General features: G+C 38.5%; 1 protein-coding gene across 3 annotated transcripts in view; it reads left to right on the forward strand.

Annotated features, from left to right (window-relative positions):
* Positions 1-14310, forward strand: part of YTHDF2 (YTH N6-methyladenosine RNA binding protein F2) — a 31434-nt gene extending 17124 nt beyond the window's left edge. For all 3 annotated transcript variants that reach the window (XM_065874817.1, XM_065874808.1, XM_065874797.1), the window contains one exon: positions 14112-14310. In XM_065874817.1, coding sequence (XP_065730889.1) covers positions 14112-14135 — 24 coding nt within the window. In that variant the 3' untranslated portion in view covers positions 14136-14310. The remainder of the gene's footprint in view (positions 1-14111) is intronic.
* The last annotated feature ends 906 nt before the right edge of the window (positions 14311-15216 follow it).

Here is a 15216-nt window from a genome sequence, read left to right on the forward strand (position 1 = left end):
AGAGCCAACATGCATTGAGAGAAGAGGGCCAAAGAAAGAACCCCCAGCAATAACACAATTTAAAGGATGGATTAAAGAGGGACCAAGTGAAAGGGTTTGAGAGGGAGTAGTTGGAGCTTTAGAAAGAGAACAAGGAAAGGGCTATATCTTGAGTAGAATTTCAAGCAGTGGGGTATAATCAGCTTATTCAGAGACTGTAGAGAGGTAGCAGATGACTGCAAATGCCAACAACTATCTGAATAAAAGTAACATGAGAGTGCTTTGTTAGGGGTTTGAAGGTTTTGGTCTCCATACATCATTCAACAGACTGTGCATTTGTTGTTTCTATAGTGCTCCAGCCCTTCACAACCTGTGAAGTTTTCTAAGCTGTCTGTTCCAAGTCTTTCAGGGATTTAATGAAGTAAGACCAGCTTCTGTTTAGTTAGTATGGGCTGTTTTGGTGAATTAGACCATATAACAATGTCTGAAATGCAGTTGGGTATTAAAAATGTCAGTATTCTGTTTTTGCTATGGCTAAAGATTGATCCAGAGGGGACTGCTGTTTTTCCAGACTTAAACATTTTGGGACAAGGGGTAGTTAGCGATTCTAGAATCATTTAGTATTTACTCTGAATAGTTTAAATCAGGAATTACTCAGATGTGAACCATTCTGCTTACCTGCCAGAAGTAAAGATTAGTCCTATGACAGTTTTCAAACTTTTAAAAAGTGGAATTGTTTTTTCTCCTCCAAACAAAACCTTACTCAGAGCCCCATGAATGGCTAATTTCACACGCTCAGCTCTCTTTTTTTCCCTGGGTGATCTTCGAAGCATCTCCTCTATGAAGCATAATTTGGAATCCACTGGATGACAGGAATTTTTCAAAAAATGGTGCATGGAGGTGGAGTTGGGGGTGGGGGAATCTATTTTGAAATTGAAGAAATGTAAGGAATCTGCAGCTTCAGCATCTCATTTAGGTGTATTGGTTATTTAGTCTTGGAGGAAGGGAGGGATTAGAAAAACATCTCACAGCAGCTGGCGATGCTACAAGCATTGGCTTTGACTGCCTTAGTTTAAGGAACTGTATGATAAAGGACTGACACCTGCACTATATAGGAGTTTCATGTAGAGGAGGAAAAGCTCTGTTCCCTGAATTAGGGAAAACAAAAGATCTCTTTCTTCACCATTGAAATCTGCAAGTCTGCAAATGAGGAAGAAGAGTGTGGTAGGCTCAGATCATCCTTTCTGCCTTTCTCCACAGAAACAGGTAATTCAATTTAAATTTGCATCCTGCTGCCACCACCTCCAAAGCAGATTTTTCTAGTTATAACAACTAGACAGTATAGACTTAACAACTAGCTCAATAGTGTGCCCTAATGCTTTTCATCCCTTGCTGAATAAGCAATTCCTAATTGAACTGATTTAACTCCAGTTAGCCATAGGGAGGAAATATAAGTGAAACAGTATAGTATAGTGGGTATTAAAGTGCTCATTTTGGGCTTCCCTGGTGGCGCAGTGGTTGAGAGTCCACCTGCCGATGCAGGGGACACAGGTTCGTGCCCTAGTCCGGGAAGATCCCACATGCCGCGGAGCGGCTGGGCCCGTGAGCCATGGCCGCTGAGCCTGCGCGTCCGGAGCCTTGCTCTGCAACGGGAGAGGCCGCAACGGTGAGAGGCCAGCGTACCACAAAAAAAAAAAAAGTGCTCATTTTACAGGATGAGACCAAGTACAGAAGAAAAGAATAGCAAGACCAGAGTTGAGTCATTTTTATGGAGGACTGTCTTTGAGTTGGATCTAGAAGGATGTATATAGGAAAAGATTGTGGAAAGAAAGATGAAGGAAGAAAATGGCTAAACCTTCAAGTTTAAGCTGTTGGGTATGTGGGGAGCGGGAAGAGGCAGGCAGTTGCTCTTTCCAACTCATTTGCATTTACTGCTGTTGTAATACCTGGTGGTTCTTATGAGGTATTTAATACTCTGCTACATGTGTCAAAGCTAAAAATTTGGACAGATCACTTGTGTAATATGTGAAGCCATTTAGAAAAGGTAGACTTATATGTAAGCTTTTGACTTCATGTGGACCTTTTACGCAATCAGGGTATAGATAGCATATAGAGCTTTTAAACTGTTTGCATGTTAAAAAAAATTTGCAACGTGCAAATTTTATATTAGCATTTTGCAAATTTTCCATGTGCATTTGTTTTTCATTGTAATAACCAAATTATAAAATGTGTAGACAGTAAAAGAAAACGCACTCATAGTTCCTCTACCCTGACAAAACCGCTCATCATTTTGGCTTACTTTCGGACACAAGTTAGTGGTTTATACAATTATAATCATATTCTATGTAGTATTTTATCCTGCTTTTCCCCCTTAATACTTCAGGTATTTACCCATATTTAGCCATTTTTTGCATTTATACTTAAGGCACTTTCCATATCTTATCTCTGATCCCTTGTAACAATCCTGTAGAATAAGATTATTTTCTTTTTTCTTCTTTTTTGGCCCTGCTGCTTGGCTTGCGGGATCTTAGTTCCCTGACAAACTCGGGGCCCCCTGCAGTGGAAGCTTCCAAGTCCTAACCACGGGACCGCCAGGGAGTCCCCAAGATTATCTTCATTTTACAGTTAGGGAACTGAGATTCAGAAAGGAGTAATTTTGTTAAGATCACTAGCTAGGTTGTAGAAGAGCTGGAATTCGTTTTGCCCCAAAGCTTTTCTGTTCTTAGGCCTTGCTGCATCTTCACATTTATCATTTAAAATAACTAACTGCAATGTTCTATTATCTACTAATGCCCGTAGTCAGTCAACTCTTCGTTGGCTATATGAGGAGAGCGTAATTGGTTGAAACTTAAACCTTCATTTAAGCACTTAGGTTTAAAACTCCCTCATCACAAGCATCAAAAGGGAGCAGATTGGATCTACTCTACCTAACCTTGTGAGAGAGTTGCTGCTAATGACAGGCAGCAAGAGTAAGGGAGAACACAAATGGTTCTGAATAATTACTGTGGAAGGTTAAGGTTATAAAATCGAATGGGAAGGTTTTAGGCTACCTAACTCTTTTTGTACACAGACTGCAAGATTACCTCATTTTAGTGGCAGAACTAGAACCCTAGACAAGTTCTTGGGTAATTCAAAATCATTTATGACAAATGTTACCTTACTTGCAGTCCGTAAGCCTGCAAAGGGGTCCCCGGGGAGGGGAGCAGGGTGGACGTGGTGTGAGAGCTTCAGAGTATAAATTCCAAAAAAAATGGTAACAATTTAAAGCAAACTTTGAGTCACCTGGAAAGTATTTACAAAAATACTGATAACTAGGTTTACCCCCAGATTTACTAAACTGAAATTTTATTTAGTAAGCTCCCTAGGTAGTTCTTAAAAGGATTAGAAGCAGTTGAAGAGAAGTTTCCCAGTTTGTACAGGTTACCATCTGAGAGTTACTTACATTGCAGATTCTTGTGTTTCCTCACGTACTGAGTGGGCACCTTTGGAGTTGAGGCTTTGGAATCTGCATTTTATCAGCCCTGTAGGTGATTCTCTTGTATTTAAATTATAAATGTCATTAGATAGTGTGTTGTATGTCCCCCACTTCAAATTCCTCATGCTTATTTTTCCTGTAAGTTTCTTCCTTTGCTGTATAGTCCTCCTTCCAGTCTCTGCCTGCTAGTCTCAAGACTTCATCTTTTTTTTTTTGAGATGTTGAGTTCATTTTTATTTATTAAATACTAATCAGAACCATATGAAACTGCCATATTTCTGGGTCAGAAAAGACTTCATCTTTAGAAGCAATGTTAGAATTCACAATGTGTCTGATAAGTCTGGCTGTACCTTTTTATACTGTGGCCTACCTTAAGGCTGAAAGGGTCTTTTGAATAGTGTTTTTCATCAGCTATCAATATTATGAGCCTCTAGTGAATTGCCTGTATTGTTTGTTCATTAAAAGGTGCAGATGTCTTTGGCTGAATATCCTCCGTGTTACTTGTTATAATCTACTCCTCAGAGACATTATGGCTACTTCTAAGAGGCTTTAATGTTTTAAGTTTTACATTATTCTATTGTATCTTTTTGTGAGCACATTAATTGTTTAGAGTTGTTAGATAATTTTTTTTTGAGTTGTTAGATAATTTTAAGCAATAAGATTTAGTGGCCACTAACCATCCTGAAGTTGCCCGAAGATGTTAACCGAGTTGTTTTTTTAATATATTTTATTTTATTTTATTTATTTTTGGTTGCATTGGGTCTCTGTTGCTGTGTGCGGGTTTTCTCTAGTTGCGGCGAGTGGGGGCTAATCTTCGTTGCGGTGCACGGGCCTCTCATTGCAGTGGCTTCCCTTGTTGCGGAGCACGGGCTCTAGGCGCGTGGGCTTCAGTAGTTGTGACATGTGGGCTCAGTAGTTGTGGCACGTGGGCTTTGTTGCTCCACGGCATGTGGGATCTTCCCGGACCAGGGCTCAAACCTGTGTTCCCTGCATCGGCAGGTGGAATCTCAACCCCTGTGCCACCAGGGAAGCCCATGGCAGGCAGATTTTTAACCACTGTGCCACCCGGGAAGCCCGTTAACTGATTTTTAAAGGTAATTAGTTTTTTTGGATGTGGGAAGGGATTCTGTTATTCTATGAAGTATATTACGTTTGATGGGCCTTTAAAAAAGTTTAGGTGTATATATACATTAGGTAGATATTATTAATAAGCATGAATCCTAGATTCTGTTTCCTTGTTAGCATAGTATTGAAAAGGCTAGGAGCTCAGAAGATGGTGTCATATCTGCCACTATCAGTGATTTGAGTAAGTAAACTTTTGAGCCTCAGTATTTTATGAAAATGGGGGAAAAAACTTACTGGGTTATTAGGATTAAATGTATATATACAAGTAAAGTACTTGCATACAGGTCTTTTATGAGTGATTGTTATGATCCATAATCTCAGGCATATAAATGTATATATACACATAAATACACCTTCATTTATTTTAGATCAGTCATCACATTCTTCAGTAACTTTTGGCATGGTACTTAATAATGCTACTGAGTTTCCATTTTGGGGTCCCACCCTTGGAATAGACTGAGGAGGGCACAAGACTGAAAGGGCGATCAGTTAAAAGGAGTCTGTGGCAAAGTCGTATTGAGAGGGTACAGTAGCTTGGACTAGAGAGGTATTAATGGAGGTGTTGAGGATGGTTCGACTGGAAAGTTTTGAAGGTGGAACTGGAGGTTATATCATTTATCAGATATCTGGAAAGCATATTCAGTGATTGCTTCATTCTTTCTGAACCTACTGTCAAATGCTGGGAGTGGGGGGGGATTTGACTGACAAGCTATTAAAAAACCTTTATTTGTTTAATTGTATTCTGAAGTGTTTTCAGAAATTGATTTTATTGTGAAATTAGTTTTTGTTCAAATGTAGTTCTTACTGGAGAGCCAAGGAGTGATTCAAAGAATAACTGAAAGAATTTTAATGTATCTATCTTACCCTTTGTTCTGTTACTAGTTAAGACTTATGATTCAGGGCCTGAAAACAGTAGATTATCCAGGCTTTTACTTCTTACCTTGTTAGTGAAATGTATATAGGAGTTCAGCTACTAACTAACAATCTTGGAAAAGAATTTGATGGTAGGAAAGGTTATTAGTTAAATGCATTTACTTCATCCTAGTGCTCCTATGCCAGTTCCCAGAAATTTATTTCAAGTAAGTGTCCATTTCTGCACCTAGAAAATCTTAAAAGGGAGGGAATATATGTGTGTTTGTGTGTGTGTGTATAACTCATATTCGTAGCATCAGAGACTTATGATTGATCAAGGAGTTCACTGGCAGTTCAGTGGTTAGGACTCCGCACTTTCACTGACGTGGCTCTGGGTTCAATCCCTGGTCAGGGAGCTAAGATGTCACAGGCCTAACAGCACAGTGCCCTCCCCAAAAAAGATTGATTTCATAAGCCATATAAAATTGAAAGTCATATTAGTATAATCCTATTTTTTCATGTTAACCTATGTAAGCATTGTCTTATTTTCAGCCAGAGACCCTGAAATTTGTGTTCTTTTCTATCAGGGACCATGGGGATATAAGAAAGCTTAATTGAGGGCTATTAAGTGAATTTTATCTGAGGGGTAGACATCAGATTTTAAAGTTAATAAAATTCTATCCGACAAATAAATATATGTGTGCCTGTTGTGTTTTATGGCCCACTTCAAAGTGGGGAGAGGGGTGGTAGTAGAAATGAGAAAGGATATTAAGCTAAATGGAGGAAAAATTAAGCAGATTTATATCGTAGGAAGAGATTTCAAATGTGCAGACTTTAAGTAACATTGCCACCTTGTGGCTTTTAGGATATTTCCTCTAGAGATGAACTTTTGCATTTTATAGTTATAGATATAAGGTGAGGAGGGACTAAGATGTGATGGGTGAATGGTGTGAATATTAACCTCTAGTTGTTTAAGTGACAGACCAGATATTGAGGCCTAGAAACTTCTTCCCCTGGTTTATTCTTAGTTAATATCTTTAAATTTATTTTTATTTTGTAAAAAAATTTTTTAGTCTCTACAATGAACAATGAGATTGTGGACTGATTTAAAGATTAGGATGAATGTCCTAGTGAGAATTTTGTGATGAGGTGTGAATTCAGTAAAATCTTGCTCTGCTGTTTTCCTTTTTTCTTTATTACCATCACAGTATCCTCAAGCTTTAGGAATGCTTCTTCCCTTCCTTTTAGCATTTGGTCTGTTTTTTGGTTAACTGGGACTTTATGATTAATTGTGTGTTTGTGCTTGAGGATCTTATGCAGGAGCTTAACCTAGACTAGCCAGTCCAGCCTGTTCCTACCACAAATCTCACTGTAGCTTCCTTGAACATAGCACTAGGTTAAAAAAGGTGGTAGGTAGGCTGCAACATGACACCACCACCACGGGGAAAGCCAGTTTGCTGCACCACTTCCCCTGCTACGGTGGGTTAGTAGCATCTTCATGTATAAAAGCTGGAGTGTCCAACAAGACACAAATGCATGTTGTGTTTATGGCAGTTCCAGCTGGGACTTGGACCCATTGGAGGTCCCAGCTTTTTTTTATGTGTTTTGCTCTTTCCTTTTATTGTGTATCTTGTCATCATTCTTCTGTCCCCTACCCTCCCAACCCCAGCTTTTTCTTTATTAAATATTACCAAGGTAGGACTGGTTAATTAGAAATGTTAATAAATACATCTGACAAGTGAAGTCTTTCGACCATAAATTGTCAAAGCAATTTAGTGGAATTCCCAGTGGTAATAGGAAATAGTCACAAAAGTGAAAGAAAAGACCTGCTGTAAGAGAAGTCTTTTATGGAAACCTAAAAGGTTTTAATGTCCCAAAGTGGTTAAAATAACGGTGCTTGTGTTAGAATCTTCTCTGTCATTTTTTTTCTCATTTTAAAAGACTTGTAAAAAGCTGATAGGCAGATTTTTTTCTTTCGCTAAAATACCCTCATGTTTGGTGATTTTAGTGTAGGTATGAGGAAGTAAACACATTTCGAAGTTTCATGAGTTGTTAAACATAACTTTTTATTTATTTTTATTTTGGGATGTGTAGGGTCTTCGTTGCTGCAAGCGGGCTTTCTCTAGTTGCGGCAAGCAGGGGCTACTCTTTGTTGCAGTGTGTGGGCTTCTCATTGCGGTGGCTTCTCTTCTAGCGGAGCATGGGCTCTAGGCATGCGGGCTTTGGTGGTTGCAGCATGCGGGCTTAGTAGTTGCAGCCCACGGGCCCTAGAGTGCTCGGGCTTCAGTAGTTGTGGTGTGTGGGCTCAGTAGTTCTGGCTTGTGAGTTCTAGAGCGCAGGCTCAGTAGTTGTGGCACATGGGCTTAGTTGCTCCATGGCATGTGGGATCTTCCTGAACCAGGCATCGAACCTGTGTCTCCTGCATTGGCAGGTGGATTCTTAACCATTGCACCACCAGGGAAGTCCCAAATATAACTTTTTAATGCAGCCAATATTTGCAGAAGAATTAAATGAATTATCCCCCAATTTATTAACTTTTTACTTTGAAATAATTTCAGACTTGGAGAAATTTAAAGAATAGTGCAAAGGGCTCCCCCATACTCTTCACCCAGATTTACCAATGTAATATTTTGCTACATTTGCTGCATCTTCTCTTTGGAGATGTGTGTGAAATTTTTTTCTGAACCATTTGAGAGTAAGTTCCAAGACATCATGACCTTTTCTACTAAATATTTTGATGTGTAGTTCCTAAGAACAAGAACATGCATTTATGAGCACGATGCAGTTTTCAAAATCGGGAAATTTAACATTGACACAATACGATTATCTGATCTACAGATCTTATTCATATTTTTACCAGTTGTCTTAATGTCCTTAGTAGCAATTTTTTGGTGGTGGTGGTGGGGGGGGTCCAGGGTCCAGTCCAGGATCTTTCAGTTTTATGTCTTTTAAGTCTCTTAATCTGCTGTTATACACACATACTCACACACCAACATCCCACCCATTCATCCCTTTTGTTTGTTTATGATATGACATTTCTGAAGAGTATATGCTATTTATTTTTGTAGATGTCGCTGCTTGTCTGAGGTTTCCTTTCCTCATTGTGTATATTCAGATTATGCTTTTCTGGCAGGAATACTACATAAGTGACTTTGTGTCCTCAGTGCATCACAGTAGGAAGTATAAGATGGTCTGTTTATGCCGTTATTAGTAATGTTTACTTTGATCACTTATTTAAGGTATCCTGGTTCTCCACTTAAAGGTACTATTTTCCTTTTAATAAGTGGGAAAATAGTTTGAGACTCTATATAAATATCTTTTTCCTCATCACATTTTTTTAAAACATCTTTATTGCAGTATAATTGCTTTACAGTGATGTTAGTTTCTGCTTTACAACAAAGTGAATTAGTTATTCTCATCAAATTTTCACCCTTTAGATTTAGCATCCATTGCCAGTTCTTGCCCAATTAAGATATTACTGCGATAGTTGTTTACTTATCATTAAGGCTGTGTAATGCTCAAATTGGGCAATGGCAGGCCCTTCAAGCAGGATCCTCTGATTCATTCCCGTTTTCAACCAATTATTATTTTTTTGGCTGTGCTGCGTGGCTTTTGGGATCTTAGTTCCCTGACGAGGGGTTGAACTTGTGCCCCCTGCAGTGGAAGCTCAGAGTCCTAACCACTGGACCTCTGGGGAATTCTCCCAAGTGTTCTTTTTGTTTGGTTTTTATTTTTTTTAATATTTGTTTATTTGGTTGTGCCGGGTCTTCGTTTTGGCACGTGGGTTCCTTAGTTGCAGCTCGCTGGCTCCTTAGTTGAGGCTTGTGGGTTCCTTAGTTGTGGCATGCATGTGGGATTTAGTTCTTGACCAGGGATCGAACCTGGGCCCCCTGCTTTGGGAGTGTGGAGTCTTATCCACTGCATCACCAGGGAAGTCCCTTTTTTTTTTTCTTTTTTAATAAAAATGTTTAAAATAGCTAGTATTTAAAATCTTGTGAATCGTTTACAGTTTTATTATTGGTGCCAAATTCATTTTACTTTTCGAGATGGTATGATGTGAATGCTTAAGTATCTTTATAATCTCTGAGAAGATGGATATTATCTTTATCATTTGTAAATATATAAGCTTATTTTTTGTGTACACATCAAAATTGTATCTGGAAATAGAAGAGCAGTTTAATCAGCTTGCTGAATTGCATCAATGTAATATTTTCTTGATGTTGATCAGGAGATTTAAGGCAGCTAGTGCCATTTGTTGTTTGCATGTAATTTCCATAATTTAAGCTTCTGTCACACAGGTTTACATTAGGGCACAGGTGGTACTTGCCCTCTTGGTATAATTGTGTAGCTAAGATTCAGGACTAGTTTTTTTTTTTTTGCGGTACACGGGCCTCTCACTGTTGTGGCCTCTCCCGTTGCGGAGCACAGGCTCCGGACGCGCAGGCTCACGGGCCCAGCTGCTCTGCGGCATGTGGGATCTTCCCGGACCAGGGCACGAACCCATGTCCCCTGCATCGGCAGGCAGACACTCAACCACTGCGCCACCAGGGAAGCCCTAGTTTTTTCTTTTTTTATGACTTTATTCATTTATTTAATTTTTGGCTGCATTGGGTCTTCGCTGCTGCGCGCGGGCTTTCTCTAGTTGCGGCTAGCGGGGGCTGCTCTTCGTTGTGGTGCGCGGGCTTCTCATTGCGGTGGCTTCTCGGTGGGGCTCTAGGCGCATGGGCTTCGGTAGTTGTGGTTCGGGGGCTCTAGAGCGCAGGCTCAGTAGCCGTGGTACACCAGCTTAATTGCTGCGCGGCATGTGGGATCTTCCCAGACCAGGGCTCGAACCTGTGTGCCCTGCATTGGCAGGCGGATCCTTAACCACTGCACCACCAGGGAAGCCCCAGGAATAGTTTTATGTTACGTTTGAGGCAAAATTGAACACAGGTGGATTTAGTATCACATTATAGAGGAACAAACTTCGTGTTTAAAAATGAGATGACTTAATAAGTGCAATTTCACAGTGCTATTTTGCATTTTTTTTGACTAAATATTTTAAATGCTGTTACTAAGCATTGTGATGAACTTACAAGTGTGTATTTCTATTTGTTTGTTTGTTTTGACGAGCTGCGTGGTGTGTGGGGAACTGATTCCTCTGATCAGGAATAGAACCAGTGCCCCCCCTGCAGTGGAAGCGTGGAGTCCTAACCACCGGACCGCCAGGGAATTCCCATAAATGTGTTTCTTAGGGAAAAATGGATTTGGCAAAGTCTAGGTTTTCTATTTTAATGGTACAATTTGGAGCATGTAAGTTTATTTGTATTCCTGGGGTTACATTACATTAAAATGAGATAATAGGCAGAATTTTTTCTCCAGTTTTTTTTGTTTTTCTGCCAGTCCATTTTATTTTTTGATGTATTTCAAAGAAATTGTCATTATCAGTATACTTCACCCCTAAACATTTCAGCATACGTATCATTAACTAGAGCTCAGTATTTGTTTTACGTATTTTTTGAGTTAAATAAAATGCACAAATTTTAAGTGTATATTTTCTGAGTGCTGACAAATGTACCCATCTGTGTAACCCAAACCCCAATGAAGATATAGAACATTACCATCCTAGAAATTTCCACCCCTACCCCACCCCACCCCAGACAACTACTGTTCTAATTTTGTCCCCACCGTAGATTCATTTTCCGTTATAAAACTTCACATAATTGGAATCATACAGTGTGTATTCTTTTGTCTGAGGCTTCTTTCATTCATCATAATGTCTTTGAGAACTGCTTCTCTTTTAGATCTTCAATTCCTTCCTTCCGTCCGTCCGTCTCTCCATGCGTCCGTCTTTGTTGCTGCACATGGGCTTTCTCTAGTCTGGCAAGCAGGGGCTACTCTTCATTGCGGTGCGTGAGCTTCTCATTTTGGTGGCTTCTCTTGTTGCGGAGCACGGGCTCTAGGCTCGTGAGCTTCAGTAGTTGTGGTGCACGGGCTTAGTTGCTCCGCGGCATGTGGGATCTTCCCGGACCAGGGCTTGAACCTGTGTCCCCTGCATTGACAGGCGGATTCTTAACGACTGCGCCACCAGGGAAGCCCTAGATCTTCAATTCTTGAATTCAGAGCAAGGAGGGTGCTCCCAGACCCATAAAAAAAAACAGATCTATATGTGCTAAAATTTAATAATCTGCAAGACATATTAAGTGACAGGAAAAAAAGCAAAATGAAGTGTGTTTTGTATGCTACTTGTGAAAAGAAAAAACAAAAGATGTAATAAACTTTTATATGCTTAAAATAACTCAGGAAGGACACAAGAAACTGGTAACAGAAGTTGCCTCTAGCGATTTCTCCCATTTTTATTGAGATATAATTGACATACAACATTGTTAAAGGTGTACTACAACATAATGATTTGATATATGTGTTTATTGTGAAATGCTTACCACAATAAGTTTAGTTAACATCCATCACCATTTTTTTTTCTTGTGATGAGAACCAGAATTTTACATAAAAGTCAACTGTAGCCTGTTATCCACTGCTAAACTCATAAATAAGTTTGTGAGTGAGCTTAGCTAAAGAACTGTTCTTTGCTTTCTAGGAGCTTTTGGTTGAGTTGGGACTAATTCTATATGAAATAAGTCAATACAATTTGATTTTCAATTGTGGATGCAGATTTAGAAGCACCTTGAAAACTGCAGTGGTTGAGGAAGTCTCAGAGAAGGAAGGGGTTTTGAAGTGTACCCCAGGGCCAGAAGGCCAGGCATTCTTGGCTTTTAAAAGCATTGGAATGAGATTTAATCAAGAAACATGAAGAAAAGAGTCCATATTTCCAGAAACTAAAGGTAGATTTTGATTAGCAATAGAAGAGGGGTTAGATAAATAGTATCCATCCAAATTAAGAAAGACTGAACGAGGTAGATGAGTTTATGATTGATAGGAGAACCTACTCCTATCACAGCACAGGGGGAACTGTATATTCAGTATCTTGTAATAACCTGTAACAGAAAGGAATCTGAAAAAGAATATGTATATGTATGTATAACTGTATCACTTTGCTGTATACCTGAAACTAACACATTGTAAATCAACTACAATTTTTAAAAAAAAGATTGATATGAGAATCTAGGTGCTTTTGTAAGTTTCATTTTGGTCAATGCCAGAGGGTTTTGGTTTTTTTTTTAGTTGTGATTTTCCTATTATAAACAATATATTATCAAAACTTTGGGAGAGTTATAGAAAGGGGAGGGTCAGTACTGCAGCCCAGGAACATCAAAACTTTTGAGGTCCCCTTTTATGTTGGATTGAATTTCTTTTTCTTATTCTTGAATTTTGATTTCCAGAAACAGTGTGTGGGTGAATTGTTTTATTAATTTTATAAAGGTTGAAGTTTCAAAATGACTTATTTTGAAAATATCCCAGATCCTTGTATGTTGGTGTGTTTATCTCTGAATTCCAGATATGTGAAGTGGGACATCACAAAAAGATAACTGTTCCTTCTGAAATTTACTGTTTTTATATCCTTGGAGTAGTTTAGTGGTGGTAGTCAGTTCATCACAGAGCCTCACTTAACTTCATTGACTTTTACGTAAATATTTGTAATGACATGGTGTAGGTAAAGAGCCATATAGCCATGGATTTGAATCTTGGTAAGTCTTAGGTAACCTTGGTCAGTTAACTGTTTTGAGCTTTAGTTTTCTTATCTCTAAAGCAGGAGTAGTATAGTCCTTGTAAAGTGGTTATCAAGATCATTATGTACAGTGCCTGGAACATGGAAGCCCATAAGTAGTAGTTGCTGTTCTTTTTTAATAGGAATCATGTTTAACTTCAGAACCATAGTTACCATAAGGTGAATGGGAGCAAATGACTATTCATGTGGCTTGATGAATCGAGTCTAAGTTCAGGTCTGTGTGCTTGCTCCTAACCACTTAATGCTTTTGCTTTTTTTGCTTTTGGTTTTGCTTTTAAAAGGCATGTGGATTGAGTCATATTTTTAAAAATCCCAATAAGTGAGGTAGTGTGTGAAATGGAATGCTGTTTGGGGTACATTTAGGAAAGGCTCATAAAGAATGATTCTTAATAAGGAAGGAGCATTTAGATCTATTTCAGGGAAAATATAAGTATTGCATTCAGTTTTCAAAACCCGCTTCTGAGTGTATTTTAAACTGTCCCTAGGGGAAAAGGATGATTTTCTTGCCTGCTATGGACTAAGCTTTGTATATGTCGACTCATTAATTCTCCCACAGCCCAGATACATATCCTCACTTTATTTAAAAAAAAAGGAAATTAAGGCCTATGAATATGGTTAAGGCCTTGGGACTAATACGGGATGACTCTAGTACTGTTAGGGCTTATGCTGCTTCCCTGCTGCAGGCCATTGATAGATATATGTTTGAGTTACTTAGGCCCATATTTTGGGGGGACTGACACATATTAGCGTAAACCAACTATAATAGGAAAACAAATGTGTTTAGTCAGTTAAGAATTTTAAAGTCAAAGAAAAATAATTTTGTATTAATTGGGGTGCTTGAGTGCAAGTACTTTGGTTTAAAATATAAGAAGTAAAAATCAGTTTTTATTTGTGGGGAATATTCTATTTAGCACAAATAATTAAATTTCTGTTGAGTTATTCTATGAAGTTGTAATTCTTAAACATGTTCAGATAAGTTTTAACTAACCATTTCAATTTTTTTTTAACTTACAGGAACGTCAAGGTCGTGGGAAATAAGAGGCAGTTCTGCACAGACTGCAGCAACGGTTGCATCTGCATATCCTAAGAGGAAAAAAATTGACCTTCAAGAGAATTAGGACTTTTTTCTTAATTTCATTGACTTCAGAGACGATTGCAGACTTGCAGTTTAAGTATTGGAATTTCACAAAAGACATAGGACTTAACTGGAAAATGAAAAAAAAAAAGAAAAAGAAAAAACTAAACAAAAAATCCCTCTAGGTAGTTTAGGTGAAAAATGTCCCTTTTATTTTGGCTTTGGTTGTGATTTCAGAGCATAATGCTTTGTTTTTTTGTCTTTTTACTATGTTTTTCGGATTTTAAAGTCCGTAAGTGCATACAGTTTTCTCTAATTTTTAAACCCTTTCCTCCCCCCATTTTGACATTTGCACTTGGAGAACACTTGAGTTTTGAAGGTTTTGGGCATCCACCCCAGAAAGTGGGAATTTGTTTTTTCCCTTCTGAACTGGAAGAACATTTTTATGAAGAATTTTTGTCTTGGAGAATTTAACAGTGTTACCCAAGGTTGTGTCTTTAAGGGTGGTTCATTTTCTCTGACCCTTTGTTATTCAAAGTAAAATACTAGGAGTCCTAAGAAATGTTCTGTTCTTGTACATTATACTGATTAAGTCAGGATTAATTTGATTTCAAAGCTAAGAACAGTGGTAAAAACTTGTTTACAGAAATGCATTTTGGAAGAGAAAAATATTGTAAAACGTGTAGTGAATGTTTCTTCAGTTTCTTGTTCAGCCAATGAGGAAAGGGCATTGCCTTTCTTTTTACCATTAATCACTTCTCAATAAACGTGAGATCCTGTTGAGCATCACTTCTAGTACCATTTATTAGTATTATTTGAATCTGCTATATTTTATGAAAGCTTTGGAGTATAAGGAGTTTTAAGAGGTGAGACAGCAACCATTTTTAGAAAGTTCACTGAGATGGAATAGTTCAGGCTTGCTTTGGTACCCAGGGTTGGATAACCATGACCTCTGCAAAGCAAGATGGGCCAATATTCATAATGCTTTATTTCTGGATATTTCCCTGAGAAGGTAGAGCCACTGCTATCCTAAATTGTTCAACA

Source organism: Phocoena phocoena, chromosome 1, assembly GCF_963924675.1.
Source record: "Phocoena phocoena chromosome 1, mPhoPho1.1, whole genome shotgun sequence".
Lineage (NCBI taxonomy): Eukaryota > Metazoa > Chordata > Mammalia > Artiodactyla > Phocoenidae > Phocoena > Phocoena phocoena.